The sequence below is a fragment of the Panthera uncia genome (assembly GCF_023721935.1).
Source record: "Panthera uncia isolate 11264 chromosome C1 unlocalized genomic scaffold, Puncia_PCG_1.0 HiC_scaffold_4, whole genome shotgun sequence".
Taxonomy (NCBI): Eukaryota; Metazoa; Chordata; class Mammalia; order Carnivora; family Felidae; genus Panthera; species Panthera uncia.
The window spans coordinates 86778561-86804874 of record NW_026057585.1 but is presented as its reverse complement, the minus strand read 5'-3'; the positions used below and the strand labels follow the sequence as shown (position 1 = coordinate 86804874).

The 26314-nt window shown below is 46.0% G+C and overlaps 1 protein-coding gene across 3 annotated transcripts in view; it reads left to right on the top strand.

Annotated features, from left to right (window-relative positions):
* RCAN3 (RCAN family member 3) overlaps positions 1-17497 on the top strand; it is a 51483-nt gene extending 33986 nt beyond the window's left edge. Inside the window, exons 5-8 of one of the 3 annotated variants that reach the window (XR_007454882.1) lie at positions 401-2628; positions 11023-11113; positions 15964-16040; positions 16814-17497. Coding sequence is in view for 2 of the 3 variants with exons in the window: in XM_049617786.1 (XP_049473743.1) it covers positions 401-585 (185 nt within the window). In the remaining variant the exon portion in view is untranslated. Of the gene's footprint in view, positions 1-400; positions 5812-11022; positions 11114-15963; positions 16041-16813 lie in introns of those variants that run through there. The other 2 variants (XM_049617787.1, XM_049617786.1) reach the window with 2 other exon arrangements.
* The last annotated feature ends 8817 nt before the right edge of the window (positions 17498-26314 follow it).

Below are 26314 nucleotides of genomic sequence, written 5' to 3'. Positions count from 1 at the left end.
CCATTTTAACTCCCAAGACCTCAGTACCCCTCACCAGCTAATTTCTTAAAAGGGCAAAACTGGGGGTGCCTGGGTGGCTCAGTCGGTTAAGCATCCGACTTCAGTTCAGGTCACGATCTCACGGTCCGTGAGTTCGAGCCCCGCGTCGGGCTCTGGGCTGATGGCTCAGAGCCTGGAGCCTGCTTCCAGTTCTGTGTCTCCCTCTCTCTCTGCCCCTCCCCCGTTCATGCTCTGTCTCTCTCTGTCCCAAAAATAAATAAACGTTAAAAAAAAAATTTAAAAAAAAAAAAAAGGGCAAAACTGTCTAAGAACCTTCAAGTATCCTATCTCTCGTGCCAAAACTGAGTGGAACAAGAAGTTTTAAGACACAGACACCTGTTCTTGCCGTTTACCTCCACAGGAGAGAAATACGAGCTCCATGCAGGAACTGAGTCGACACCCAGCGTGGTGGTTCATGTCTGTGACAGTGAAACTGAAGAGGCAGAAGAAACAAAAAACCCCAAACAGAAAATTACCCAGACGAGGCGCCCCGAACCTCCAGCCGCAGCACTGGGTGAGCCCCAGACCTTCGATGGGGCGCTGTGAGGCCGCTGGTTGTGGTGCCAGGCAGGTGCCCTTGTGGGCTCAGCACCGGAGCCCCGTGCCCCTCTGCACGTTGCCGGTCATTGGCGCTGATCCTGTGTGTGGGGGAGGCTGGGAGTGAATGGGGCGCGGTGTGTTTTGCCACCACGCCTGTGCTGCAGACATAGCCCTATCAAGTCGTGGCGGATTTTACCTGGTCGCAATTTTAACAGATCTTCCGAACAGCACACGAAATGAAAGGATGGGCCCCCAACGCGTCGCAACTCTTGACCATTTTTTAAGCGGTAGCAAATTAGGAAATTTGGCTGATTTCTGGCTCCCTCCAGCAATGGTAACTTCCCTGATTCCATTTCGCATGGGGTACCAAAAAACTAAAGCGGTAGTCACCGAGCTCAGTACCATTTTTATGAATTTAAAAATAGTCTTACAATTTCAATAATCTGCTGTGGGTACTTTTGTAATGGTATAATAGCTTCCAGCTACTCTGTTGATCAAAGGTCAATTGTTCCTCCATATACGTGAAATTTTTTGCACGGAAAGAAATCTGAAATGTAAAGTGATTGATAGAGAATCATTTTTCTCAAGTAGTTTTTTCTTTAGCTTTGGGGAGGAAATGCCAAATTCACTTTGACTATGGGGATCACATAGGACAAATCCGTGTGGGTGTTAGTCTCTTCCCTGTTACTGTTAAACTTCAAGAGGACGGTGACGCACAGACCACTGTTCCCAATGCACCGTCCCTCCCAGAGAAAGAACTGCTACTTTGGAAGTAGGACATACCACCAGAGAGTTTGACTGACGAGGACCTCAGGTGGCTCATGCGATCTGCCATGTGGGACCACGTGCTAGCCTGTAGCATACCCAACTGTCTTTAGCCACCTGTTGAGTTTTTCAATGGTAAACATTGTGTGTGTCATTCATTGACTTTAAAGTTTTTTTCTTAATGTTTATTTTTGACAGAGAGACAGAGCATGAGTGGGGAGGGGCAGAGAGAGAGGGAGACACAGAATCCGAAGCAGGCTCCAGGCTCTGAGCTGTCAGCGCAGAGCCCGACGCGGGGCTCGAATTCACGGACCGTGAGATCATGACCTGAGCCAAAGTCGGACGCTCAACCGACTGAGCCACCCAGGTGCCCCTTCATTGACTTTAAATTAGAAAAGGTACCGATAAGGTTTTCCAAAGACCAATGTTTAATGGCCTATTTAAACATTTTCCAGTTTCCTTTGGAAGAAAAGACACACGTATTCTTTTCCGCTGAGTTAGGGAAAGATGGGGGAAATTGAGATCATTCAGATAGTCAGACTTCTGTTCCTGGTGCAGTCTTTTATACTCTGGCTTACACTTGGCATTTTTCCCTAAAACAGAATCGTTTCTTACTTGTGTTTCAGGAGTGGATAGTGGAAGCCCCTAAAGCAGAAGCAAGCATCTTTTTAACTTTCTGTGGTCTGTTCAGACTTTGTAATCCTTTTATAGAAAAGTCTCATAACTAAGAAAACCTGGCTTTGGTCAGGTGGCTCTGCTGAGCTCTGTTCACTGTGCTGTTTCCTCCATGTGTCAGATGTCTGGAACCCCCTGGCATGTGTGTGAGGGGCCGCACATGGGAGTTTGGACCAATAAACCAAGGAGGCTGTGCCCACATGGAGAGAAGAACACAAATTCATGCCAGGATGTCCGTGCATTTTTGGTAGCATGTTTTTGTGGGTTAGAGGTTCTTATTATGGAGAGATTGATCTCTGAGGACTTAAACCGTATTGCCAAAAAAAAAAAAGTTTTCTATATATTCCTTGCCCTCAAATTCTCTAAGATGATACACTCTCCTCTTTATAGATGTTCGCTGCTACTAAGCTTCAATATAAATTCAGTTGAAATTTGTGATCTCATAAGCAGTTTATTAAATTCAGATAATTGTTTGGCAGTTTAACTGACAGTCACTTGATACATTTGCTTTGCATTCTAAATTTCCCATTTTGCCAGTTTTCAATCTTACCTGGCTACACTAATCATTGCAGATTGGACCCTGTCAGGAAATGTATGTATTTTCAACAGGTGGGAATTAAAATTTTTCCTTTTAGGTAATGTTTATTAGCTATAATTTTCTAAGTAATCAGAATCAATGATGTTTTATTATTTGGCGTGGCTTTCATGGTCTTCCTTCCAATTAAAGAATAGTCTATCCCTAACTTACATAACCTGGTTTTAAAGTCAGGCAGTGCAAATTACCTGAATATTTTCTTTTTCTCTGTTCTTATTTTTTTGAGAGTATTGAATAAATTGAAAAACTTAAATCAAAATAAATATATATTAAATATAAAATACGTCATATATATTAAACTTTTCTGAATGGAAAACATTAATATTTTCATTGCCTCTAATGTAGTTCCATAAGGTGAATGCTAAAAGAAAAACTCCTAAATGCCCATAAACTTTTAACTATTGTGAAATTAACCAGTTTCTCAACAAGTATGATGGGCTCTGTCCTTTTTTTGGCCATTTTTATATCCAGCTCATGTAACCATCTTATAAGAGATGAGGCTCGTGTTCTTTTTTTAAGTTCCTTTTAATACGTTTAGCTACATTTTTCTTCTCTGAAGTTGAGTTACTACTTAGATTGAACTGATAGTAGAGTAGCTATGTGCCCTTTGGAAATCATAACTTCTTCTCGGGAATCAAATTACTTAGAGCATTGTGAGGAAAGAAAATGATGCTTTGTGTTAGGAAAAAAACAGTCTGTGAGGGATAAGAAAATCATAGCACTTAATGAGAATAGTCAACAGAACCTGCAGTGCGTTGGCTCTTCCGTTCTAGGTTCTTGCAGCATACCCACCTGATAAAACCAGAAATCAGCCCATTTAAGAAGTGTGCTGGTGTGAGGATCGACTAGTTGAAGGTTCTAAGAGGCAGAAAGGGTGTGAACAGTTCCCTTGCCCTCGGGAGCAGAGAGCAGGAGAGCAGACTGATCTTCTTACTGTCTGCTTCTTGAGACTTTATACACTAAACCTGTCCACATAACTGAGAGCCCAGTAAACGCTACCAGGAACTTTTAAGCTCAACAAAATGGTTCAGATAGAACATGGTGTGTTTGAATCAGAGCTGCCGGGAGATGGGACAGGAACAGCACTGTCGCTCTTTTAGAAAATGGTCATTTTGTTTCCCACTCCCAGCGATTTCGTCTCAAAAACTGTTGTGATCGAAAGTGAAGACTAGATTCTCTCAGAACCTGAGCCACTGTGCTGAAGGAGGCTTTGGAAAATGACGTACTCTACTCCTGCTGTGACACAGACGAGAAAACTGAGGTGATGCGACTTGTTTCAAAGCTCGCAGGGACTAGCTTGCATTCCCGGCTCCCGTGTTTGGGCCTTTTCTACTTTTTTCTTGCATAGGCCTCTTTAGAGGCCCTCAGAAGCAGTGAATCTCTGTCATAAGAAAACAGACAGACAAAAAAAAAGGGAAAAGAATTCTATCTCCCCCTGAAGGGATACAGTGAACAAGAAACATCAGATGAAGGTAGTGACTTAGTAATTTCATGAGTGAAGTTATGTTCCGTGTTTGTGTTTCTGTTGTCATCGTGCTGTTGGGATTGGAATCCCATTAAATAATGGCATTTTGGTAGCCAGCAATTATGTTGACATTTTGTGTGCGCTCTCCTAGATTTTAGTCGTAACGAGATTAAAATATAAACAGCCATACTTGAGATGTGACTCTCAGGAAGCAGCGTGACATCTCGTCAGATTTGGAAGCAGTTTGCAGTGGAATATGACACCATTACCCAGTGCTTGTAAAAGGTTGAAGACTGACCTGTGCTTCATGTTTCGAGATAGACTCTTTTACAGACCATAGCTTTCTTTTTAAAAGGGAAGATCTCAAACATAATTAAGCAGTGGAAAATGTATGATTTTCTTTGGTGCATCAGAGTTCCCTGTCTGCTGGTATCTGCCTTTTCTCTGAAGATGTGTACTTTTAATACCTGTCACCCAGGTGAACGTGGTCAACCTTCCTTCCCCCCCACCCCCCCACTGTGCTCCTGTTTTCCACCTGCATCTGCATCGTCCTGTATGAAAGGAAACAAATTACTTTATCCGTGTGACAATATAAAGGAACAAAAGGTGAGGGGATTCATTCCTCCCAGCTGGAAGGTAAGTCCATTGTAATAGAAGCTCACTTTTTAACAAATTAAATACATTTGAAGAAAAAGGTTTATGAACCTTGTTCAACAATATGACAAGTACTCGTTTGCTTTATGAACTCCCCTTGGGGTCCGGGCCAGCCAGATCATTTTCATTGGAACGCCATCGTTGTGTTTAACCATGAATCGGGAAAATGCCAATACCTTGAAGAGTGTTGTTTTTATTACCAAATACACAAGCCACAAAGCAACAGGAAGTTGCCACAACTGCTAGGTTTTACCGACCAAAAAGATCATAAAAACGGTCACGTTCAAAATAGAAGTTTACAGCCAAGCTTAAGAAAAACGAACATTGAGCTGAGTCCAAGTGTCTCCATCCATTTAAACAGAAGTGTAAAGACCTTTTACTACATTAGACACGTGGTCTCTCTCGTAAACTGTGTTTCCTTTTGAAGCAAAATCAATTATGGGCCGCAGAGCCTTGGAGTTTCCTGCACCGCTTCGACTGAATGTTCATTCTGTCATAACGGAAGATCTCTATGCAGATAATACGCGCTTTCCTGTATTGCTTCCTATTTAGTGCCCAGGCTGCCTACCCCAGACTGGGGACTGCGGAGAGAGAAAGGTGGCTACTCGTGTGGCTGCGCTTTCCTCTTCCCACGGCTTGTCACCCCGAGGTGGGGGCCCCAGACAGGAGGGATCCACGTTTCTGCTGCCAGCGCACATGTCCTCCAACTGTATCTTCATCGAACCCAGGAGTTGGATTGCCATTTTATCTGAACATGTTTGTGATCTTGTGTTATCTTCATGGGCACGTTACTTTTCTGGTACTATAAATTATAGTGAATATTCATTGTACTTCCGAAAACTGGTCAGTAATTTATATACATGTATTCCGTATTTTAGTGTGCTTGAAGTGACAGTCCGTAATTCGTAGTAGTTCGTTACTTGTCAACTTTGGCTATCCTGTATTTTTAGGACATGTAAACGTTCCTTGTCCTATCAAAGTGACAAAAGCAGAATGTAATTTTTTTGGAATCCTTGTGATTACTTGTAACAAGTTTTGTTTTTAAAGCTAATAAAAATAAAATGAGGTTTTTTTTTTTAATCCATCCGTTGGATTGAGTTCTTGTACTATTGTTAATAACTGTCATTTACACTGGGACACCTGGCTGGCTCAGTTGGTAGAGCAGGCAACTCTCGATCTCTCGGGGTTGTTAAGTTTGAGCCCCATGTCGGGTGTGGAACCTACTTTAACTAGTAGATTCCAGTTGAACGTTAGTACTGTGCCGTGCCAGAGTTAAAGGTGTTAACTCACTGCAGACTCTGGAAATAACCACGATGGTTTGAGTTCTTTACCAAGAAAAGTTTTTTTACCTGGGTTTATCCTCAGTTAAAAATGACTCATTCCAGGTAAAGGCTTATTTTCTGTCTTGGTTTAAAAACCAAAAACCCTCCAAATCCAAATGCTGAAGCTAAAAATGACTGTAAAGCTTATCTAGTGCAGTGATTGTTTCAATATATACTTAATTCTTCAGCCATAGAACTCTGTTCTTTGTTCCAATGAAATCGTACATAAAGTCTAATGTAAAACTGATTACCAAACAAAGGTGAACAGCTGCTCCCTTTGAAGGGACTGAGGGAGAAGTGAGGACCGGAAGGGTATCTAGCCCCTGGGAGAGCTCAGCAGAACAGTCCCAAACACCAGTCTGTCCAGCGGCTGCCACATCCCCACGCATGCATCTTTATGAGTAAATGCCCAAGAAGAATTGCCAAATTCATACATCTGGATGGTAGCCAACCTGGGACTAGAACCATAGTTTCCTGCCTCTGTTCTAGGTGGACCATGCTCCACTACTCTGTTAAACTGAAATCTTTTGGGTTTTTTTTTGGAAGAATTAGGATTCAAAGGCTCTTAAAATTGTTAAGTGTTTGTTTCAGTAAAACTAAAAGCGGATTAGTCCCCAACGGTTCTCCTTTAAACAGATGTTTTTCCAAGCTGTGTTCCTCAGGGCTGCCTCCAGGGGGAGCCAGGCTCCCAAGTCAGTGGGACCTTGCACCCTGCTTCAGACCCACCTGCATTCCTTGTGCAGAATGGCGTTAGCATGAGATTGCACTTGAGCTAAGGATTCCTGGGCTGAAACAACAACTTGTAGAACCACTGCAGATAACCTGAGGATAAAATGATTATTTTAATGCAGAATAGAAAATAGAAGAATAAAGGTTTAAGTAATTTACCTCATGAAAATAGACTTGACTTGGGGCACCTGGGTGGCTCAGTCCGGTAAGCATCCAACTTCAGCTCAGGTCATGATCTCATGGCTTGTGGGTTCAAGCTCCACATCAGGCTCTGTGCTGACAGCTCAGAGCCTGGAGCCTGCTTCGGATTCTGTGTCTCCCTTTCTCTCTGCCCCTCCCCTGCTCACGCTCTGTCTCTGTCTCTCAAAAATAAAACATTTAGAAAACAAAAATTTTTTTTAATTTTTTAATTTATTTTTGAGACAGAGCATGAGCAGGGGAAGGGCAGAGAGAAAGGGAGACACAGAATCCGAAGCAGGCACCAGGCTCTGAGCTGTCAGCACAGAGCCGACGCGGGGCTCAAACTCACGGACTGTGAGATCATGACCTGAGCCGAAGTCGGACGCTTAACCCACTGAGCCACCCAGGCACCCCTAGAAAAAAAAAATTTTTATTTAAAAAAATACACTGACTTAAAAGTGAAATTCAACAGTGTATGTTGATTCAGAGTCCAATTATCACCAAGACACATGTTAAACTAGATAGCCGGAGTGGGCAGAAATTCCCACTGCCTTTTCTGAACACATCACAATATGGTTCTAATTTAGAAGGAGAAAGGATTAAAATTCTTATACACATGAGCAACATCTCAAATCTTCCTAAACATCTCCCAGTCTTCTAAGACATAGAAGGTATAACTATAAGTTAGTTGTAGATTAAGTATTTAGATAGTTATGTTATTTGTGAAAAGCTTATGGTCAAAATGCCTGGGAAAGTTGACTAGTTTCTGTATTGCCATGCTTCTAGGAACTTTTTAATTTTAATTTAATTTGAGAGAGTGCAAATTAATTTGAACTAGGATATACCGTGTTTCTCAAATCTAATTAGCGACAGAGCCCTTTTGCCCAGAAGTGTTTCATTGCATTGCTGTCCGGGGAACATTTAGAGAAACATTCTACTAAAATCTTGACATGGAGTCTGATTAAAGGGTAGTTTTGTGAATTAAAATTTCTTTATTAATATCTCTAAGGAGGACAGTTATGAGGTTGGGGTAGCAGAAGGGCCTTCCTGATTGAATAAATGGGAAAACCAAGTTGCTAAAACTATTAGAATCTACAAAAGTTCAGCAGAGAATACAAGAGTAACTTAGAAAAACCAGTAGCATTTCCTTACACCATTAATGACCAATATATAAGCAATAACACTCATAATTGCAACAAAACATCAGCATAAACAAACTTTCGAACTCTAATAAGGACATGATAATTTAAGTACCTGCTTTTAAGTGGGATAACTTCATATTTTAGGAATGTCAAATTTTTTCCAAATTATAAATGCAGTGGAATCTTTGTCAAAATTCCAGCTATATATTTTTTTACACTACACTCATTAAACTTATTCTAAAAGAATAAAAAAAAAAAAAACAGTTATGACAACCTTAAAAAGAAAAAAGATGCAGGAGTTGCCCTAACAATATTCAGACAACCTACAAAGTCACATGAGATTGATAACAAGAAAAGTCAAATTTTTAAAAGAAGAATAGACACAGACCAGTGTCTACGTAAAATGTAAAAAAATTTTAAGTTTATTTATTTATATTGAGAGAGAGTGCAAGTGGTGGAGGGGCAGAGAGAGAGAGAGAGAAAATCCCAAGCAGGCTCCGCACCACCAGCACAGAGCCCAACGCGGGGCTCGAACCCACAAACCCTAAGATCATGACCTGAGCCGAAGTCGGACACAACCGACTGAGCCACCCAGGTGCCCCTGCAGAAGATTTTAATATACAATAGAGAGGCATCATAAATAAACAGAGAAAGGCTACACTGCCTGGTCGATGGTGCTGGGGAAAAAGGTTTAGTATAGGTAGGTCAATAAAACTTGGTTCCCCGTCAAACACTACATACAGAGATGGACTCCAGATGGCTTAAAGACCAGAATATAGAATGTAAAACTATGGAGTTAATAGAATGGGTTGTAGGAGAATGCCACTGTGACCTAGAGGAAGGGAAAGACTTGATCAAACTTTAAAAGCATAAGCTATAAGGTTAAAATTATTTGATTACATCAGAACTAATGATTTAGTCTGTGAAGAATGCCATGGACAGTGTCGACAGATAATAGGGAGAAGATATTTGCAATCCAAATACGGGATAAATAAATATATGAGGTGCTTTGGCAAATCCAAAGGAAAAGCATCCCAGTAGGAAAATGGGGTAAAGGATATGAACAGCAATTGACAGAAAAGTAAAGGGGGCCTGCAAGAGACCCTCAAACCCAGTAATCAGATATGTGTAAAGTAAAGCAACCAGATGCCACTTTATACCTACTGGATTTTCAAAAATGTAGATAGTAAATAATGCCAAGTCTAGCCAAAGGGTGCGGATACAGGAAACCCAATGTAACACAGGTGGGAGTGTTGACTGGTTTAGTTATTCTGAGAAACGATGTGGCAGTACTTAGTCATTTCAATAAGAACAAAATCTTTGACTCAGCAGCTCTGCTCCGGGAATATCCCAAAGGTATTATTCCCAAAGGTATTATTCTCAGAGGGGTCCGGAAGGAGACACAATGAGAATGTTTATTGCACCATTATTTATGGAAGCAAGCTGGTGTCCCCTTCTGGGAAATCGACCCCACGGAGAAGCATACAACAGAGTAGCCATCTACCCAGCTACATGGATGCTAGACCGCGTGACAAAAGTCATCAGTGAGATGTGTGTAACACTTGAGTCACGTAAATTAAAATACGAAGACAGTACTGTGCTGTGCAAGAATATATACAAATAAAAAGATCTACGTTAACCACATACGTACGTACTAATACATAAGAGGCATCTTATATGGATCAGTGATGATGATGTGCTGTGAACTAAGAAGTCTGATTTATTACTAGACTTTATATAACCTTTACATTGTCATTAAAAAACTATTAATACCTCTCTTTTTCCTTCTTTGATTCTACATCAGGGTTAGTTTAAATTTGTGTGCTATTTCTTTTTTTTTTAATTTTTTTTTTTAAACGTTTATTTATTTTTGAGACAGAGAGAGACAGAGCATGAACGGGGGAGGGGCAGAGAGAGAGGGAGACACAGAACTGGAAGCAGGCTCCAGGCTCTGAGCCATCAGCCCATAGCCCGACACGGGGCTCGAACTCACGGTCCGTGAGATCGTGACCTGAGCTGAAGTCGGACGCTCAACCGACTGAGCCACCCAGGCGCCCCTAAATTTGTGTGCTATTTCTATTATTGCTCTAGAAGAAACTATTTTGCTGTGATTTGTTTAGGTAAAGTGCAGCTTTCATTGGAGATGTCTATGCCTTTTAGGATAAATATTTCAGAAAAATATCAGGTACCACCTATTCTGTTGCTAGATGTGTACATGTAAATGCTTACTCCAACTAAGTTACGTAGATTCCTTATTAGATTCTACTCCCATGTGGTGGGAAAAAATACACCTATCATTCACTGTTTTCTGAGTTCCAAATGAATAAGCGTTGCATGTGGTTTGACTCTAGAGTCACCATTTCCTTTTGCTTCAAAGAAGTAATCAAGATAATTCTTGGTCTGGTGCTATCCTCCTTCAATGTGTTTTGAATAATTGAGGTGTTTTTTTTTTTTTACTTTAAAAAAGTATTTACATGTTTTCTTTTTTTTCCACCTTTTTAAAATTTTCATTCATTCATTCATTCATTCATTCATTCTCAAGTTAGTTAACATACAGTGTAGTCTTGGCTTCAGGAGTAGAACCCAGTGATTCATCTCTTACGTATGACACTCAGTTCTCCTCCAAAAAGTGCCCTCCTTAATGCTTGTCACCCATTTAACCCACCCCGACACCCCCCACCCCAATCAACCCTCAGTTCATTCTCTGTATTCAAGAGTCTCTTATGGTTTGCCTCCCTCTCTGCTTTTATCTTCTTTTTCCTTTTATCTTCTTTTTCCTTCCCCTATGTTCATCTGTTAAGGGTTTCAAATTCCACATATGAGTGAAATCATGTAATATATGTCTTTCTCTGACTGACTTATTTCGCTTGAATAATTAAGATCTTTAATGGAAAATTTTGCAATCTTCTGTCCTAGGAGATTTTACGAGGCCTCTTGGCCCCAAAGGAAGTAATCAGACCAAAAATGATTTCTCGGAAGTTGCCTGAGTGAATCCTTTGAATGAAAGGTATTTTAGAGGCCAAATTTACTCGTCTTCTATTGCTCATTTCCTTGATAACTTTGGTCATTTTCCCAGATTATTCATTAGAAGTTTCTAGCAACTGTTGGAAAGTCTGGAACAGAGATTTGTTCTCCTTTGCAAATGAGAAGCAGCCCCTGGGCACTGATTTCCCAGTGCCACCTGTTCCCAGTGTCAAAGACTTGGCTGCTTCTTGTTCTGGGATTTACTTATCAGGCACCCAGAAGATTAGGTGGAAATGATCCGGTCATTGTAGGGTGCTGAAGGTCACAGAATTGTGATTGGGGCTTGCTCCCAGAACTGGCACGTTAGAGGATTGTGTGGGTGAGCATCTTATCCCCTCTCTATCCCTCTCTACAAGGAGAACTGAATTAGTCACAGAGCAGAAGGAACCATGTCAGCCTGCATGGTTTTCTCTGCTTCTGTGGCATTTGTAGAGCCCACAGGGCTCATTCACTCCATTATGGTGAAAGGCCCGTGCTCAGGGGCTCAGGCCAAGCTTGGGCATCTTGACACTGACCAGTCATGCTTGCTAAATGTTTCCTCTCTTCTTGTGCCATTTTTTTTTTTAATGTTTTTTCCCTTGTTTTATTGAGAAATCATTGCATGTGTCATTTTTTCTTAATAATTGACCTGTGAGGGAGGTCCAGTCCTAAACTGGTCACAGGAAAACCACATTTTTTTTAATGTTTGTTTGTTTGTTTATGAATGACAGAGAGAGAGAGAGAGAGAGAGAGAGCACAAGTTGGGAGGGGCAGAGAGAGAGAGACAGAGAATCCCAAGCAGGCTCCATGCTGTCAGCACAGGGCCCAACGTGGGGCTCAAACTCACAAACCGTGAGATCATGACCTGAGCCGAAACCAAGAGTCAGATGCTTAACCGACTGAACCACCCAGGCGCCCCAGGAGAACCACAGCTTTAAAGAGTGAGCCTCCAGTGAAAATTCTTTCAGTTAGACTGGTTTGTATTTTTACTCCTTGACTACATTTTTTTATAGCCAAAATACAACCAGAAAATATGCAATGATTAAATATCTTTTTTTTTAAAGTTTATTTATTTTTGAGACAGAGAGAGACAGAGCATGAACAGGGGAGGGTCAGAGAGAGGGAGACACAGAATCTGAAGCAGGCTCCAAGCTCTGAGCTGTCAGCACAGAGCCTGACGCGGGGCTTGAACTCACGGACTGTGAGATCATGACCTGAGCTGAAGTCGGATGCTTAACCGACTGCGCCCCCCAGGCACCCCGCAATGATTAAATATCTTGCTTTCCCTGGAGCAAGACTCAGATTGGTGAGATTGTCTTTCATCCTGTTCCGGTTCCATAAATCCCTGCATTTTCCCTGGTCACTCCAGAGAGTCAGCCAGGTGGGAAATGCCCCCAGACAGAGTCAGGCTGACACTGAAGGTGAAAAGAATCAGTGGGGTGTCAATGTTTAGAAGACATTCTTATCCAGGAAAAAAGACGTTTGTATTTTGGTCCTGGTTATGGGTAACTTAAGATAATCTTGTTTGCTTACAGCTCAGGCCCTTCTGCAGGATGGCAAACCTTTTAAAGAAAATTTTTAAAGAGATTAGGATTCCAATAATAAAAACATGAAAAGTGCAACGAAACTAGCTTTAAATTATAAAATGTGTAGGATAGGATTTCATTTTTATAAAATAGACAACCCATATTTGTACACAGAAAAGATTGGAAGGCTATACATTGAAATTTTTTAAAAATGTTTTTATTTATTTTTGAGAGAGGGACAGAGCATAAGCTGGGAGGGGCAGAGAGAGAGGGAGACACAGAATCCGAAGCAGGCTCCAGGCTCTGAGCTGTCGGCACAGAGCCTGATGCAGGGCTTGAACTCACAAACTATGAGATTGTGACCTGAGCCGAAGTTGGACACCTGACTGAGCCACCCAGGCACCCCTTTTTAAAATTTTTTTAATCTTTATTTATTTGAGTGAGAGAGAGAGAGAGAGCGCGCACGCACACACACACACACACACACACACACACACACACACACAAGCATGAGTGGGGGAGGGGCAGACAGAGAGGAGGAGACAGAATCCCAAGCAGGCTCCAGGCTCTGAGCTGTCAGCACAGAGCCTGATGTGGGGCTCGAACCCACAGGCCGTGAGATCATGACCTGAGCTGAAGCCAAACGCTCAACTGACTGAGCCACCCAGGTGCCCCTGTAATTACTCTTTAAATTCGCATAGCGCATTACTGTCCAATGAAGGAATTGTACTGACACGAACTCATTCAGTCCTCATCACAATCTGTGGGTGGGCAGTGGGCAGATAGCACTATTCCCTTCCCCCTTTATTTCTCCCCAGAGCACTCACCGCCCTCCAACATGCCTGGCATTGGCTTATTTTTGTTTTCCCCACATGAGAACATAACCTTCATCAGGGCAGGGATTACTGTCTCTTCTGTTCGCTGCTGGCATATAGCAGGCACTCGGTAAATATTGGTTGAATGAATTAATGAATCATAGAAGAGTAGTCAGAGAAAGACAAATATCATATGACTTCACTCATGTGGAATTGAAGAGACAGAAGAGATGAACATAAGGGAAGGGAAGCAAAAATAACATAAAAACAGGGAGGGGGCAAAACATAAGAGACTCTTCAATATAGAGAACAAACAGGGTGGCTGGAGGGTTGTGGGTGGGGGGATGGGCTAAATGGTCAAGGGGCATTGAGGAAGACATTTGTGGGGAGGAGCACTGGGTGTTATCCGTAGGGGATGAATCACTGGATTCTACTCCTGAAATCATGATTGCACTATATGCTAACTTGGATGTAAATTTAAAAATAATAATAAATAATAAAAAAAAAAATTGAACTGAAAAAAAAAAAAAATGAACCATGGAAGAATAAACTAAAGCCCAGAGAGGTTAGAAGACTGCCTGAGGTCGCACAGCAAGTACACGGAGTAGCTGTTGAACTGCATCTTGTCTCTGTGTGTTCTTATGGCTCTGTCTACACTTGTTCAGGTTTCCCAGGGTGACTGTGGTATTCGAGCGGACCCAGGAGGTACCAGGGGAGGGGGAATTCGGCAGTTGAGAAAGCTGAAGATGAGTTAACTGCCACCAGAAAGAGCTCCCAGAACCCTCAAGATAAAAGTGCAGGCTCCTTGCTAAGGGGAGGGAGAGCACCTTCTGCTGATGGCCAAAGGCTTAATTTCATTTACAGCCTCTCTTTTTCATCCTGGGAACAGTTTTCCCTTGTAATCACCTGCAAGCGATTTGTGCTAATGCACTGAGTCATGGGCTTCCTAAAAAACATAGCATCAAAATGAGGAAACTGCCTGGTGATTACCTGAGCCGGCTGTCTAAAAAGGCAGTCAAGACAGGGGTGCCTGGGTGGCTCAGTGGGTTAAGCATCCAACTTCGGCTCAGGTCATGATCTCTCGGCTCATGAGTTCGAGCCCCGCGTCAGGCTCTGTGCTGACAGCTCAGAGCCTGGAGCCTGCTTTGGATTCTGTGTCTCCCTCTCTCTCTGCCCCTCCCCTGCTCACACTCAGTCTCTCTCTTGCTCTCAAAAATACATAAACATTAAACAAAACAAAACGGCTGTTAAGATAATCAAACTTACCATGGATCCGGAAGAGCCCTCAGAGACCAAACAGTCCAGCCTGCCATTTTACAGATGAAAAAGAGGCCCAGGGAGATCAGGTGGCTTGCTGGGGGTTACAGACGCCTGGCTTGGCCCCATAACTCTCTTCTTTCCTCACTGTCCATCACCCCGATGCTCCCAGAGGTAAAATGGGAATTAACCCAAATGCAGGACGACAGTTCATGGAAAGGGATGCCTACCTCCACTGGATCTTGTTAACCTTATAGATAAAACTGTCAGTTATTTTACCAGCAAAATAGGCTTATTCAGGAAGAGCAGAGGAATTGCAATTCAGGACATATAAACTATGGCAAAGTCATAGGCAAGTCGGGAGAACGGAGAAGAACCCTCATTTATAGAGGGTGTTAAGAGGGGCTGTTATAAACACAAAGCCCACTGGAGAAAACTGGGAGTTCAAAGTGTAGTGGCTTTTCATTGGCCGAGTTGGAACAGTCTCTCATTGGCTGGGCTGTTGCCAGGCAAGGAGAAAATCTTCCTCCTGCTGGGGTGGTAAAGTGCAGGCTTCTTCCTGTTGGGAATGCAAAGTAGGTCTCTTCCTGTTGGTTCTGCAACTGAGGCCTCTGGTAGGAGGTGAGAACTGTCCCTTCTGGCCTCCCGACTCCATTTCATTGGAAGTTCTCTTTATTCCGTTTCACAATTGCATCCCTGGGTACTACACGGTCCACATTTATCTGGGGAAACAGTCACATGAAAATCATGCTATGCCCTGTAGGTAATTAATTAAGAACTACAACTTCTGAGTCTTTTGGACTTTGCTACTCTCTCCACCTCTTGATTGAGAGACAAGAAATTGATTTTTTTAAATGTTTGTTTATTTTTGAGAGAGAGAGTGTGTGTGTGTGTGTGTGTGTGTGTGTGTGTGTGTGAGCAGGGGAGGGGCAGAGAGAAAGGAGGGCAGAGGATCTGAAGCAGGCTCCACGCTGATATCAGAGAGCCCAGTGCAGGGCATGAACCCATGAATCGAGAGATCATGACCTGAGCTGAATTTGGACGCTCAGCTGAACCACACAGGCACTCTGAGACAAGGAATTGATTTCAAAACCAGTTGGTCTAGGTATGTTTGCTTCCTCTTTTTTTGTTTTTATTTTTTTGGACTGAACTAATTAGTGTAGATCTGGATTTGTCTGAATTCATGATTCTCTGCGCTTTGTCTTGCCCCTGAAATTGCATTCTAATCCTACATGACATTTGTCTGGTTTCCCCAGCAACCATCTCAAAAACCATAAACAGCAGATTAAGGCTTTGAAGGGAGAAGTGAGAGCTGCACAGTCTTGGCTGGGAGGTAAGATCTCGGGTGTTCAGGGGCAGCTGGGTGGCTCAGTCAGTTAAGCATCCCACTCTTGGTTTCAGCTCAGGTCACGATCTTACGGTTCATGGGATTGAGACCCAGTTTGGGTTCTGTGCTGACAGTGCAGAACCTGCTTGGGATTCTCTCTCTCTCTCTCTCTCTCTCTCTCTCTCTCTCTCTGCCCCTCCTCCACTCTCATACACTTGCATGCACTCTCTCTCTCTCAAAATAAATAAATAAATTTTAGGGGCACCTGGGTGGCTCAGTCAGTTAAACATATGGCTTCAGTTCAGGTCATGATCTCCCGGTTTGTGAGTTCGAGCCCCACGTTGGGCTCTGTGCTGACAGCTCAGAGCCTGGAACCTGCTTCAGATTCTGTGTCTCCCTCTCTCTCTGCCCCTCCCTGGCTCGAGCTCTGTCTCTCCATCTCTCTCTCTCTCAAAAGAAATAGATAGACCTTAAAAAAAAGGTTTTAAAAAGCCTATTTAAAAAATAAACTTAAAAAAAATACAAAAATAAAAAAAATCTCAGGTGCTCAGGAGGCTAGTTTGTGGCAAAATACCCTCTGCTGACAAAGAAAGGATGAGTTGGAGCATTTGAGTATTTTCCATGTGGAAAGAGCAGGGTTTTTTTTGTTATTTTTAAATCTCCAAGCAGCTAAGAATCCATATGGTATATCTGAAACAGGGGTGGTTTGTTGGGTAATTTTGTAAGCAATTTTCATTGACTGATGAAACTGTTTTATATCAACATTATCATCTTTACAGGGAAAAGAACATGGAAGATGGCCACATTTATATCCCACCAAATTCCCTTTAAGTGGTTTCTTTTTTTTTAAGTTATCTCTACTCTGTACCCCATGTGGAGCTTGAACTCAGGACCCTAGGATCAAGAGTTGTATGCTCCACTGACTGAGCCAGCCAGATGCCCCTCCCTTCACATCTTAATCAGCATATGGACATATATTTTATATCGTCAGAGTTTGTGTGTGCCATTTTCATTCTCTACCTCTATACTCTAATGGATAAACACACTCTTGTGTCTCCTCTACTCTCAAGAAATTGCTTTACTTCCGACACTTCCGACACCGTATGTGTGCTGGGGGGAGGTGGGGTCCCCACATCAAGCAATTCTGCCACACCCACTAGGCGTCCTCTAATGTAACTCGATTCTCACACTATCTACCGGGAGTTAGCATCAAATCCCCCAGGTTAAGGACTCAGTCCCCCAAAACTATTTCCTTCTCCCCACCTTCAGTTGTGAATCGTAGGTCCAGATGGTTACCTCTGCTTCCAACTGGTATAAATCAGAGGTTCCCATGGTCCCCTCCTCGGGCTCAATTAATTTGCGAAAGCAGCACACAGAACTCGAGCAAACAGTTTACTTACTAGACTACCTGTTTATTACAAAGGATATTAAAGGATACAAATGAACAGCCAGGTGAAGAAATATATAGGGTGAGGTCTAGAAGGGTCCTGAGCACAGATGCTTCTGTCCCCATGGAGTGTGGGGTGTGACACTTCCTGGAACAGGGACATATTTGTGTTCACCAAATTGGAAGTTCTCCAAACTCTATCCTTTTGGATTATTACTTTTTTAATTTTTAGATGTTTGTTTATTTTTGAAAGAGAGAGAGCATGTGTGCGGGAGGGGCAGAGAAAGAGGGAGACAGAAGATCCCAAGCGGGCCCTGGACTAACAGCAGAGAGCCTGATGTGGGACTCGAACTCACGAACCATGAACCTTCATGACCTGAGCTGAAGTCAGAGGCCAACTGACTGAGCCACCCACGTGCCCCATATCCTTTTGGATGTTAATGGAGGCTTCATTACACAGGCATGGTTGATTAAACCATTGGCCATTGGTGATTGATTCAACCTCCAGGCCTCTTCCCCCCTTGGATGGGGAAGGACAATAAAATGCCAACTCTGTAATCACTTGGCTGGTTCTGGCAACAAGTTTCCACCCTTGGGTGAACTAGAGACCTTCCAAAAATAATTTCATTAAAATAAACTCAGGTGTGGTTGGAAGGGGCTTGTTATGAATAACGGAAGACGCCCATTTCACCCCTATTATTCTGAAGCGATTTCAGGAATGAGGGCAAAAGCCAACTATTATAACGAAAGATGTCACTATTGCTCTCATCGGGAAATTATAAGGGTCTGGGGAGCTGTGAGCCAGGAACCATAGACAAAAACCAAAATATATATTTATTATAGGTCACAACATCACATCCACACATCTCCACAAATTGCAAGTAGTATTTGTATGCCTGGTGCCTCTGTTATGAAGCACAATCGGCTTGGCCGTTCTCCATCACTTGGAATTGTAGTCATTTCTAGTTTTTACAACGTGTGGAATATCATCTGGTAATTTTGTTCCTGTTGCCTGATGTAGCACCTTAGATGCCCTGTTCCTGGTGTTAACCTTACACATAAAACTGCCAGTTATTTCACCAGCAAAATAGGCTTATTCAGGAATAGCAGAGAATTACAATTCAGGACATGCAAGTTACGGCAAAACCATAAGCAACTCCAGGGAACAAAGAAGAACTTCCTTTTATAGAGGGAAGGGGGTAGTTGGGAGGGGCTGTTATAGACAAAAATTTCATTGGAGGAAACTAGGAGTTCAAATGTAATGGCTTTCCATTGGCTGAGTTGTGCCAGTCTCTCATTGGCTGGGCTGTTGCCAGGCAAGGAGAATATCTTCCTTCCTAATGCTGGGGTACTAAAGTGCAGGCTTCTTTCTGTGGGGAACATAAGGTATTCCCTTTCTCTTGATTCTGCAGTCGATAAGGAGTGGTAGAGGGTAAGAGCTGCCCCTTCCGGCCTTCCGACTCCATTTCACATGAGGTTTCCTTTATTCCAGTTCACCACTGATTTGCCCAACAAGTAAATGAAAGCCCGTGGTCAGGCCAGCTCTGTACTGGGAGCCACCCAGGACAGGGGCATGTTTCCTTGCCCGCCCTGGGCTCAGGCTCTATGCGTGTAAAACCCCAGGGAGACTGGAAGGTGTCTGAGTTGTGTCCAGCTCAGTCAAAAGGAGGGTCAGTGATTCTGGTTGTGGAAGCCTCCACTGCTCAGGACATGAACGGACTCATCAGCAACCATCCGGTGGCCTTCTCTGCATCTTTCCTCCCCGTTAGCAATTCCAGTCTGCCCGTCTTCCAGAATATCTCCCAAATCTGACCACCTCACAAGATCTGATCTCTGCCTGCCTCTGACCTTATCCTTATCCTGTCTACTCTGCCTTCAACCCCTACCTGGGGGTCAACCACATTGGCCTTCTGGACTTTCCCTCCTTCCGGAATGCTCTCCTGCTCTAGTGTTCCTTGTACTTTCTTGCTTGTCCTAGTTAAAAAAAAAATCAACACAGTAAATTTGAAGATTTAATTGGCTTTCTTAAGGGATTCACGAGTCAGACAGCATCCCTCCTAGTAAGTAGAGGGGAGCTCTGAGAAGTCACACAAAACAGAAGGTTTCTATAGGAAGGAGGGTGGGGAAAGGAAGTTATTAGCAAAAAAGATAAGGTATTGTTTCAGGCAAGGTCATTTTCCCTGTAGGGGAAGGGAAGAACAGGGCGTTTTATCATGCAGATTACCTCATCTTTCTTTGGAGAACAGAGAGGGCCCATGTGACAGATTACCTCACTGGTGCTGACCAGAAAATTCCTGACTGATCCTTGAAGGCTACATTTCTGGGGGAGGTTGAAACTGCAATTAGATTAGGTTTAATCCTGAGTTTTGTGACTTGGCCTAGCATAAGTGACTCCATCTTGGGCCTGTGGTTTTCTTCTTAACATCCTTCAGGCTCAGCTCACCTGTCTTCTCCTGGTAGGTGGTCCTTACCCTTCCTCCCCTGAAGGGACCCCTGCCTCCTACTTGTAGCGATCAACGACAGCATGTTATTATTTCTTTCAAAGGACTTTTCATAGATTGTCTTTCTCTCTCACAGTTGCCATCTTTTTGTGCTTGAGTATCAGCTGTTTCCCCCACCTCCGCTGGAAAGTGAGGTCTACAGGGTGGGGCAGGACCTCTGCTGACTCTTCTCCACCTTGCAGAGTGCCTGACCTGTAGTGAACATTCAGGAGGACTTAATGAATGCATCCCCAGAAAGATGAAGGTTACCTAGAGCCTTTCCATGCTTCTGCCTCTCTGGGCTTGGCTCAGGTGTCTGACCCTGGTCCACTCTTTATGGAGGAGGCTGGTGAAGGGAGGGGTTCTGTTCCTAAATCTAGGAACAGAAGTATGTGCAAAGTCATTCTGGTATAGCAGGTGTCCTATGACTTGGTTGGTCTGGGTTAAGGGAGAAAGCAGAAGGCGGTGGTGGGGGAGGGGGCGTCAAGCCATGGATGGCAGATGGCTGAAGACCACCAAATCCCATGCAGGGGGGACCTACCCAGAGACGTCAAGGTCCCCTTTGTGTTAGCACATCCCCGTCCCCAGCCCCTATCACTTAGCATAGTAATTCTCCCATGTATCCAGCATTTTATAAATATTATCTCACTTTTTACTTTATTTATTTTAATTGTTTTTGATGTTTATTTTTGAGAGAGAGAGACAGAGACAGAGCACGAATAGGGGACGGGCAAAGAGACGGAGGTAGACGCAGCATCCGAAGCAGGCTCCAGACTCTGAGCTGTCAGCACAGAGCCCAACGTGGGGCTCCAACCCATGAACCATGAGACCATGACCTGAGCCAAAGTCGGGCACTTAACTGACTGAGCCACCCAGGCGCCCCAACATCATCTCAGTTTTAATCCTCATCAGAACTATACTGGGGTAAGGATATTATCTTCATCGAACCAAAAGAAACTGAGTCTCAGAAAGGTTTAAAAAAACATCCTATCGTGGCACCTGCGTGGCTTAGTTAAGCGTCTCTTGGACCTGTCTCTGGGCTAGGTCATGAGTTTGAGCCACGCGTTTGGCTCTGGGCCGACAGCGCAGAGCCTTCTTGGGATTCTCTCCCTCCCTCTCTCTCTCCGCTCTCCCCTGCTTGCTCTCTCTCTCTCAAAATAAATAAACTAAAAACATTAAAAAAAATTTTTTTTTTTAAATTAAAAAATCCTGTCTTGCAATGAAGTTAGTATCAGAACCCGAGACCACTGACTTTGGAGCCCTTGACCCCATGCACATCCCAGCAAGAGCTTCTGGTAGCATCTGGAAGTGGCCGTAGAGATCTCAGATCCCAGAGCCTGAGCAGACTGTCACTGGGTGCCCCTCCCTTCTTCATGGCCCCTGCTTTGTGGACAGGTCCCCCTCTCCCGCCACAGTGAAGCTCTTTGAAGCCAAGGGTTGTGTCTCAGTTCTTTGGTGAAGCAGAATCTCAGAATTATACTTCTTTAAAAAAATTTTTTTTTAACATTTATTTATTTTTGAGAGAGAGAGAGAGACAGAGAGAGAAACAGAGCACAAGCACAGGAGGGGCAGAGAGAGAGGGAGACACAGAATCCCAAGCAGCCTCCAGGCTCCGAGCTGTCGGCACAGAGCCCACGCGGGGCTCGAACTCACAAGCGTAAGATCCTGACCTGAGCCGAAGTCCGACGCTCAACTGGCGGAGCCACCCAGGTGCCCCTCAGAATGTACACTTCTCAATCTTTGTGAATAAATACCACCTGGAGTTTCCTGTGAAAACACGGTGGACTCGGTTCTGCCAACCTGGGAGGAAGTGGGCAAGTCTTGGACGGCATTTCACAGGCGGCCCGTGGCAAAGCCAGTAGGCCCATAACCCAGCACTCTCTGTAAATACTCCTGGTTCTGTCACTAACCTTCGATGTGACTTTGGGCCACTCGCCTCTGCTTCCCAGGCCTCAGTTTCCCTGTTTAGAAAAGGAGAGGGCTTGGGATTCTCCTAAGACCTCTTCCCTCTTTCTGTACATGTTGGTTGAAGGCCTGTGGTGTGTCAGGGTTAGAGTGCCCGGGGTACGGCAGCGAGCCGGTCTGATCGAGGAAATGGGGCAGGTTCCCCAGGGCAGAGTTTTTGACCCTTGCTAGTTATCAAACTTGCTGTAACACCTGGCGGCTGTCTAAACCCCAACCTGCCCCCAAACCTTCCAATCAGATGAACACAATCCCACTTTAAAGATCCCTCCATCCGGCCTGCGGTATCTGTCAGGTGCCTTCTCCCCGCTTTCGCCCTTGGAGAAAACGGACCTGGAAGAGGTGGCCGGCTGGGCTGCGCGCCCCGGACGAGGAGCCAGAACTGGAATCCCAAAAAGGACCCAGGCCCGGGAGAGGCGCGAGGACACCACGGGGAGGCGCCGCCACTCCAGCGTCCCTGCCCTGGCGCCCCCGGGGCGGTCCCCAAGGCCGTGGGGCCGAGGGGCCGAGGGGCGAGCTCGGCCCCTCCCCAGGATCACCTGCGCCGGGCGGGGCGGGGCCGGGGGCGGGATCCCCGGCGGGAAGAGCCCGGGCGGCGGCGCCGGCGCCGGCGGGAGGGCGAGCGGGCGGCGGCGCGGGGCGGGCGCCTCGCCGGGCAGGTAAGGGGCACCGGGACGCACCCGGGCCTGCGGGGGGCACACGGGCGGCCGGGCTCCGGCGCGGCGGCTCGCGGTCCACCTGCCGGCCGCCCTGGGCGAAGGAGAGCCCGGAGGGGGTGGGGGGAGTGAGGGGTTCCGGGTGTCGCCCCACTTTCGTTAGAGGGAGGGCCAGGAGTGTGCGCGCGGGGGCAGCGGTCAGGGCTGGTGGGAGGAAAGTTGATCATCTCCCGTGGGGCTTGGAGATGGGGATGGGGCAGGCGTAAAGGTGCCCGGAGTGCCAGACAAGCTCAACTGAGAGCAGGGAAGCCCCCTTGGACTGCGTTTGGGGGGTTGACACTTCGGCATGGAGGAAGCTAGTCGGTCCTTTGTCCCGCCCCCCAGCACGCCTCTGCGGAGAGCCTGAGACTCCCCGGAAGAAAGGGGAGCTGACCTGGCCGGCCGGGAGGTGGAAGGGGCTTTGAACCGCTCAGGACCAGTGTTTGCTTCATCTGTGAAATGGGCGTCTTGGTGGGTGGGCCCTATGCGGAGGCCCCCACCCCTCCGGGAGGAGGATCTGCGATTCTAGGAGATGAAAAGCCACGTTAGGGTTCGGATCAGCAAGTTCAGTAGACACGTTGCAGCAGCTGCTGGGTGGCTCGCCTGACAAGCTGCTCCAGAGGAAAGAGGCAGGCAGGGCTGCTGTTCAACCGCCTGGGGACCTGGGTGGGAGGAGGAGATGGGTGTGTCACAAATACTAGGGCTGGTTTAGGGGGACCAAGGAAGCCCTCTAGTCTGGGAGGAGGATCCAGAAGGCTTCCCGGAGGAGATGGGATTGAAAGCACTGTGCTTGGGGGCCGGTGCTTTGCAATCAGTCAACCTGGGTGTCGGAATCCCTGCAGCGCCCCTTAGCCGGAGGCTAACTTAGCCTTGGGCCAAAGCCTTCATTCCTCTGTGGTTCAGTTTGATGTACTCGTTAAAAGAAGCTGTCTCTCCGAAAGATTAAGTACTATAATCCATATAAAGCACTCAGTACAGGGTCTGTATATAGTAGGCGCTCCACAAACATAAGCTATTAATTTCCACTAGACTGAAGCTCCTGGGGGACAGGGACAATGTCACAATGTCCGTTCGGTTTGCCATTATATCGGCATAGAGTAGGTCTCACTACATCTTTTTTTGAATGAACGAATGATGAATGGGTATGTAGTAACTGTTTGACACGTGGTGAGTAGTCAGCCAATAGTAGTGAATTTAGAAATGGCCAGATCCCAACAGGAGGGTATGGATATAGAAGACAATGGTTTAAGCGGACGGAATAGTGTAAATCAAAGCCCAAAATAACAGATCCGGGATCCCTGCTTCCTATGGGGAGGAGAGGTAACATGATTAGCATATCCAGAGCATAGAGGTAGGGAAGGGCACCCAAAATCCTGGAATCCCAAATCCCACACGGATTTGGTGAAGGAGCCACATGGTAATAGGTGAAGGAGCTGGAAGTGTGTGTAGGTCAAATACCTTTCTCATGTCCTCTCAGTGACCATCTCAAAGTTATGGGGGTAAAGGAAGGAAGGGGGCCAAGAGACAGCAAAGGACCATGGGTACCTGATGGGAGCAGAAGATGAAAAGGGAAAGGAGCCCCCGGGACCCCTCCATGGGGGTGGGGCGTTCCTCACCTTGACCCTGCTGGTGTCTGTGCCGTCGATGGTGAGGTGGTCAGAGGGGGCAGTGTGGTGCCAAGCAGGCCAACCGCTGGGTGTGTGTGTGACAAGCCAGGCACGCAGTGAGCTGGGTTAGAGGAATGTGCTGTGACTTTAGGGGAATCTGCTGTAGTAGTTTTATATCAACGGCTAATCCTAGAGGCCAGTTCCTGTGCTCCCTGTCGCTCTATGGACTGTGGCCAATCCAGCCTCAAGCCGGGAGGAACTGTGTCTTTGGGAATAGAACCACTCGAAGTGAAGTGAAGGGCCTTTCTCTTTTCTGAAGTCCCGGAAGGCAGATGTTGGGTTTCCACCTCCCCGGGGTGACCAGGAAGATGTAAGAGGCAAAGGTCGGAGGTGGAGGGGAGAGTTTGGGGGGGGGAACACATCCACAGGAGATCAGAGGCACTGTACCCCTCGAAAGAGCCGGGTTCATAACTTCTCCTCATAGTGCTTTCCATAATTTCCATAATCATTTGTTCAATTTGCAATTTGCCCTGGACAAATCAGTGCCCCCAGAGACCCGCGGGGGTCCGAAGAGAAGGAAAACAACACCCACACTGATCCCCTCCCCACTGGTCCTGGGACACAGGGTCACAGTGTGTGAGGGCTACGGGGACCCTTGGCAGTAAGAGAGGGCACCCTCCATTTAAATTTGTTTTTTTTAATGTTTACTTATTTTTGAGAGAGAGAGAGAGAGAGGGAGACAAACACTCCGAAGCAGGCTCCAGACTCCCAGCTGTCAGCACAGAGCCCGATGCGGGGCTCGAATTCACGAACTGTGAGATCAGACCTGAGCCGAAGTCAGACGCTCAACCGACCGAGCCACCCAGGCACCCCAAGAGGGCACCCTCCATTTAAAGGTGTGGAAGCAGAGGCCACCCAGGCAACCCCCTAGGCTGAACTCTTGCTGTCAGATGGACCTGGGCAGATGCACACTTTGCAGGCTGCCATCGAAGGGCCCCTGAAGGCGGCCTCGAAGCCGCAGCCTGTTTATTTCTCCTGGACAATGTCCAAGCCCTGTGCGTGCTGCCCCATCACCTTCCCCACCTCCATCCAGCCTGCTGATGCAGTCATTGGCATCTTGGCTTCTGGCATCCCACTCTTTGCTTTGGGATCTGGCAGGATGGATCCCTCTTTGTTTTCCCTCAAACAAATTCCTTATCGGAACCAGAGATCCTAGGGCAGGCAGGAGGAGGTAGGTAGGAAGAAGGGGGACTGAGCCAAGGCAGAGAGCGGCTGTGGATTCCTGAGCAGGGCTGGGGTGTAGGTAAGGCTGAGGGAGGTGTGGCAGGGGAGGCGGGAACCTCTCCTGTGGTTTGAACTCCCGGGAGTGGTGGCTGCAGGCTGGCCTAAGGAAGGAAAAGAGGGTGTGCCAGTCTCTCAGACAGAGAGGCCTGTAATTCGGCCAGCTTCAGGGCCTGCTGTGAGCGGCCTCCTGCCTGGGCCGCCACTCCTGAGCCGCTGGGGCCCTTGGTGGGACTGCCACATCCTATGGTGGCTGCTGGGGGCCTTGAGGAAGCGGGGCAGGTGGTACAGACCCCGGAGAGCCGGTGCGCCCTGCTCCAGGCCAGCCTTGGGCAGAAGTCAGCAGCAGACCTGGGCGAGGAGCAAGGGCTTGGACCTCTGCTTTGGAGTTGTGGGGTCTTGTTTAAGCCATGACACCTCTCTGAGCCTCAGTTCCCTAATTTATTAGAGAGAAAACTATCCACAGCAGTCACTCAATAGATATTAGCTTCCCTTCCCCTTTATTTATTTATTTAAAATATTTATTTTTGGGAGGGGGCGGGGAGGGGCAGAGAGAGAGAGAGAGAGGATCTGAAGCAGGCTCTGTGCTGACAGCAGAGAGCCGGATGCGGGACTCGAACTCACAGACCCTGAGATCATGACCTGAGCCGGAAGTCAGACGCCTGACCCTCGGAGCCACCCAGGAGCCCCTCTCTTCCCCTTTTAAGAAACTTGTGTCTTGGGAACTGTGGAGCCAACCTGGAGGGCAAAGAGCCTCAGAATTTTTGAATTCCTCCACAGTTTACACACCATTCACTCATCCCACTTCTCCAGGGCTACCAACGCCCCCCGCCTGCACTGGGGATTCAGACACACCCCCGGTTTCTTG